General features: G+C 37.2%; 1 protein-coding gene across 2 annotated transcripts in view; it reads right to left on the bottom strand.

Annotated features, from left to right (window-relative positions):
- Positions 1-972: 972 nt before the first annotated feature.
- CBR4 (carbonyl reductase 4) overlaps positions 973-5390 on the bottom strand; it is a 21073-nt gene continuing 16655 nt past the window's right edge. Inside the window, exon 4 of one of the 2 annotated variants that reach the window (XM_023509054.1) lies at positions 973-1419. In XM_023509054.1, coding sequence (XP_023364822.1) covers positions 1241-1419 — 179 coding nt within the window. In that variant the 3' untranslated portion in view covers positions 973-1240. The remainder of the gene's footprint in view (positions 1420-5390) is intronic. The other variant, XM_003803529.3, reaches the window with a different exon arrangement.

Raw genomic sequence — 5390 nt, 5'->3', positions numbered from 1 at the left:
AGGTTGCTGTGAGCTGTGACACCACAGTACTCTACCCAGGGCGACAGCTTGAAACTCTGTCTCAAAAACCTATGAGAATTTCTATAAGGTACATTTAAATTTGGAGATTTTGTCCAGCTGCCCAATCAAGAGGGTATCGTGCACAGGGGCTCACGCCTATAATCCTAGAACTCTGGGAGGCCGAGGCAGGTGGAGACCAGTCTGAGCAAGTGCAAGATCCCATCTCTAAAAAAATAGCCAGGCATTGTGGTGGGCATGTGTAGTCCCAGCTACTAGGGAGGCCAAGACAAGAGAATCACTTGAGCCCAAGAGTTTGAGGTTGCTGTGAGCTATGACACCATAGCACTGTATCAGGGGCAACTAAAAAAAAAAAAAAGAAAGAAAGAAAAGAGTATACCACTCAAAGAAATCAATTTAAATTCATGTCTTTATTTGGTTCTATTTTTTCCAAACTATATAGATATTAGTTACCTAAGCACATTCAAGAGAAATAAATTTATCTTTAGGAGGTTTACTAAAGTACTGATAATTAATCAGTGTCCTCTAGATACTCTTATTTTGACAATGGCTCACAAAATTAACTTCTAGAAAACTCAGCCTAATACAATGAAATTCATAATTAGATAAGATAATCTTTCCTACCTTTGAAGCAAAAGTATAAAATTCGTATCTGTTGGTAAGACTTGTATAAATGCCTATGTATTAAAATTGCTACAGCCTATAAGATAACCAAACACATATGATACACTCCCTTTAGAATACACAATGAGTCACACATTATTCTTTTTATTTTTGAAACACAGTCTCACTCTGTTGTTGCCCAGGCTAGAGTGCTGTGGCATCACAGATCATAGCAGCTCCAAACTCCCAAGCTCAAGCAATCCTTTTGCCTCAGCCTCCCGAGTAGCTTGGGACTACAGGCACTTACCATAACACATGCCTAATTTTTTCTAAGTTTAATAAAGATGGGGGTCTCACTTTTACTCAGGTGGTCTCAAACTCCTAAGCTCAAGTGATCCTCCTGCCTTGGCCTCCCAGAGTGCTGGGATTACAGGCATGACCCACCGCACCCAGGCCACACATTGTTCTTTTTAGATGTAGTCATGTAAGGATGGAAATCAACATTTGTGGCATGAGTGGGTTTGATAAGCAAATATCATCCATGTAGGTGTGATTATTTAATCAACAGCCAAAGCGTGCCCTTGATTCTAACCACCCTTATAACTGAATAATCCATAAATTACATGGTGAGCTGTAATCCCCCATCCACTACTAGAACGTGCCCTGTAATATACGGTGATTCTAAAAGAAACACAACAGCATGTGCCACCTCAATAGCTTCTCCAAACCTCCCAAGAGGAATGTTTTTCTTAAAATGTTCTTCTTTCAAGTGTTTCGTCATATCTGTGTGAATAAATCCTAAAAGAGAAATGTTTATTCATTTAGTTGAAAAGACAGACACTAAGACACCTGCTCAATTAAAGAAATGAATTTAATCCTGAAGCTTTAATTTGGAATTATTAATAAACCTTGTTTAGAAAATAGTTTTGGAAGTGATCGAGTAACCAGTGTACATTTTTACTCAATTTAACTCAATAAATGTTTATCAAACATTAACATATGCGACCCCCAATCCTGTGACCTACTTCCTAGCAAAATGTATGTGAGTGGATATGAACAGGAATAAAACTAACTTCTATCCTTGGGTAACCTATGATTTGTGGAGGAGACAAGTTTGATGTCTATCTTTACTGAGGTAACACAAAACACCATGAACCTAATTAATTTTCATTTGGGTAGGGTAAATGAGTAGAAGGATGCATCACAAAGGTGGCCACATGAACTGACTTAGCAACTGAGACAGAAATTACATGGGTTCATCTGCCATAGCTGAGATAGCTGATGACTACGAATAGAAAGGTCCATGTTTTCCAGACCCATATAAGAAAAAAATCGCATGGTCATAGCCAACTGTGTTGCACATGTACATGGAAAATTCAAATTTAATATAGTATTGTTATATACAATAAAGGTTCAGAGAACATTTTCTAAAAATGCATAATATAATCTGTAATATAAATCACTGCTAACACCAAGCAACCAGTTTTAAATGATTACTGACATATGCCAGGAAGAACAGTAAATTTATTAAGAAAATCTTGCAAGATTAATTTGAGACATATAAACACAAATTACTAAAAAAAAAATGCTTAACCATATAATCACTATTCTGTACACCATTTAGGGTCAGATAACTTACTTCATTTAACCTCAACAAGTGTACTCCTCATTTTGAGAGCTAGGAACAAACCATTCAGGTAGTTTAAATAATTGCCCAAATAAAACTGTAAGTGCGAACTCTTCTAGTCTTTTATAAAGAAAGCAAATATGAATCCTTATGAAAAGAAAATTAAAAAAATTTTTTAAGCTTAAGGTCACAAAAAAATATGGATTCAAAATTCAACATTATACATAAAGTGAAAATTTAATGTGCAACCTGAAAAGTATTGTTTTCAAATTGTCTTAAGTTAAAGTAATTCATAACTCAAACTATAAATCAACTTAAATATATATGCTGCCATTTAAAGTATTATAATAAATGTGAACTAAACACTGGATTAAGAATTAACATTACACCACTACTTGGCCAGGCATGGTGGCTCATGCCTATCATTCCAGCACTCTGGGAGGCTGAGGCCAGAGGATCCCTGGAGCTCAAGAGTTCAAGACCAGCCTGAGCAAGAGTGAAATCCTATCTCTACTAAAAACAGAAAAACTAGCCAGGCATGGTGGCCGTCACCTGTAACCCAAGCTACTTGAGAGGTTGAGGCAAGAGTATCACTCAAGCCCACGAGTTTGAAGTTGCTGTGAGCTGTGATGCCATAGCACTCTACCCAGGGTGGCAGACTGAGATGTGGTCTCACAAAAAGAAAAGAAAGCGAGGGAAGGGAGGACAACAAAGGAGAAGGGGAGGAGAAGACAAGAAAAGAAAAAAGAGAAGAAAAACACATTAGACCACTCGCTTACAATGCAATACTATATAATATTTTAATTTTTCTTTGCCTTAGATTTTTCAGTTATAAATATCTAAATATTTTCATAAAAGTCTTGCAAAAAATGATCATAGATTTTTTTAGCATGAGCCTATGAGTGACAGTATTATTGAGGAAAAACTGGGAACAAGTAAAATCAATTGAAAACAGTAAAGAATTCATTAAATAAATAAAAATTATGCTATAGGATATTTAAAATGAATGAAAAAATAACATTAGTATATTTAAAAAGTAGTTACAAATGAATTCAGTTATACAACTATTAAAAACAAAAGAAAAAAACTAATATTAATGACTGAAAAAACACCATATACCAATAAGTTATTGGTATATGAATTCCAGAAATTCTATAATTATGAGTGATTTTTATTTTCTTCACAATTTTGTTTTCCAAACAGTTTACAACAGACTCTGTCTCAAATTAAAAAATAATTTTTTAAATTAGGTTTGCAGAAAAATTGAGCAGAAAAGTACATTTCCCATTTACACCCTTATCACATTGCCCCCCATTTCCTATTAACTTCTCACCCTCGAGGGGTGCATCTGTTACAAATGATGAACCAGCACCAACATTATTGGGTAAAGCCCATAGTTTATACTGGGCCCCCTAGACTGACAGGGTGTAATTACCTGCCCACCCTGCAGCACCACACAGAACAGTCTTACTGCCCTAATCACCTATTTGCAGCTTTGTAAAAACTTATACAAGTCTGTCCCTAGTTTGTGAAATTAAATTAAAAACATGAGGTTAGTCTCTAATGATAAATACTATGGGCTCTACTGAATTTCAGTGTCATCTTATGCTAAAGACCATGAGCCACATGACTCTCAATTGTAAACACTCTCATAGTCCAGTGCAGCAGAGTGAGCAGTGCTGGGACACCTTGCAGACCTGAGGAGACAGATCCACAGTCCTGATACACCTTCCACACCCACGTCTTCAGAGAACTGGGCTTCAGCATGTGCTCTCTCCTTGACCCCAAAGGACTATCTCCTGTATCATTCATTCACTTTATTTTTAAAGTTCTTGAAATTTTGCTCTCCTCCTTTTTATCAGGTATACGTTTACAACACCTTTCAAACTTATAAAATTATAAACTACAAGCAGGTGCCAATGACCAACAAATTATGTCACCGTGTCACATGTAGATAGAGGTCCAACTGGCTACAAAGTTATCATTTCTTTAATCAAAAAAAGATAACTTAAATAACAAGTAGGCAACCAACTTAGAACAAAGACACTCCTAACTTAATTCTGTGTGCATGAAGACACACCACTAAGCTCTTTTAAAAATATGAACTCTCTAGAGACAGAGATACTCCTGCTCATAAAAGTGCACAGCTTTTGTTCAGTGAGAATTTATATTTGATGAACTCTCAATATATTTCCTTTATCTATTTCTGAACAGCTGTCTCATATCAGCACATGGCAACATCTCATTCCTTATACCCAGGTCACTGTTTTAGTTCCTGACACGTTTATGTATAGCACAGGCTGTATGTTTGCCCAAGACACCTGAGTGTTAGCCTGTCCCACAGTGACAGTGGCAGGAGGGGCTATTATGTGACATGCATGTCATACCGGCTCAGACACCCACCTTCTAGTATAAGTTTCTAGGACCTAGAAGGAACAAAAACAGCCCTACACACATTTTTCTATGAGAAAAGTAACAAAACTAGACCAAGAACTTAGCAGAACAAATTTTTATGTTTCCACTTGTAGAGAGAAGCAGTGTGAGAAATCAACTCCATGCCAAACCTTACGAGAAGCGCCCAAAGGCTGTCCGCTCTGAGCAGCAGCCATGTTCATGCAAGTGCTTGTCAGGAAGACCTTCTCCAAGTAGTAAGCATAAAAGCTCTTCAATGTAAAACATACAAAAACATTTAAAATACCCTATAGAAATAAATGCAATGTTTACTATCTGTCAAAATTAAAAATGCATGTACCCTTGGAGACTTGGCAGTTCCATTCCCAAGATCACTCTATGTACTTACAAATGTGCAAAGTAAATTACTTACAAGTATTAACACTGGATCATTAATTATAAAGAGAAAAAGATCAGAAACAACCCAAATGCCCATCAAGAGGCAATGGTTAGCTAATTTTTGCAATTCTTGAAACAGACATGATTTTATGTTTTAGTCCAGCCATTAAAAGTGATATAGGCTCGGCGCCTGTGGCTCAAGAGGCTAAGGTGCCAGCCACATACACCTAAGGTGGCGGGTTCGAATCCCCAGTCCAGGCCCGCCAAACAACAATGATGGCTGCAACCAAAAAATGGCCGGGCGTTGTGGCGGGCGCCTGTGGTCCCAGCTGCTTGGGAGGCGGAGGCAGGA

This window comes from Otolemur garnettii, unplaced genomic scaffold (genome assembly GCF_000181295.1).
Source record: "Otolemur garnettii isolate 467f Iridium unplaced genomic scaffold, OtoGar3 scaffold00324, whole genome shotgun sequence".
Lineage (NCBI taxonomy): Eukaryota > Metazoa > Chordata > Mammalia > Primates > Galagidae > Otolemur > Otolemur garnettii.
This window is presented reverse-complemented; position numbering and strand designations above follow the sequence as displayed.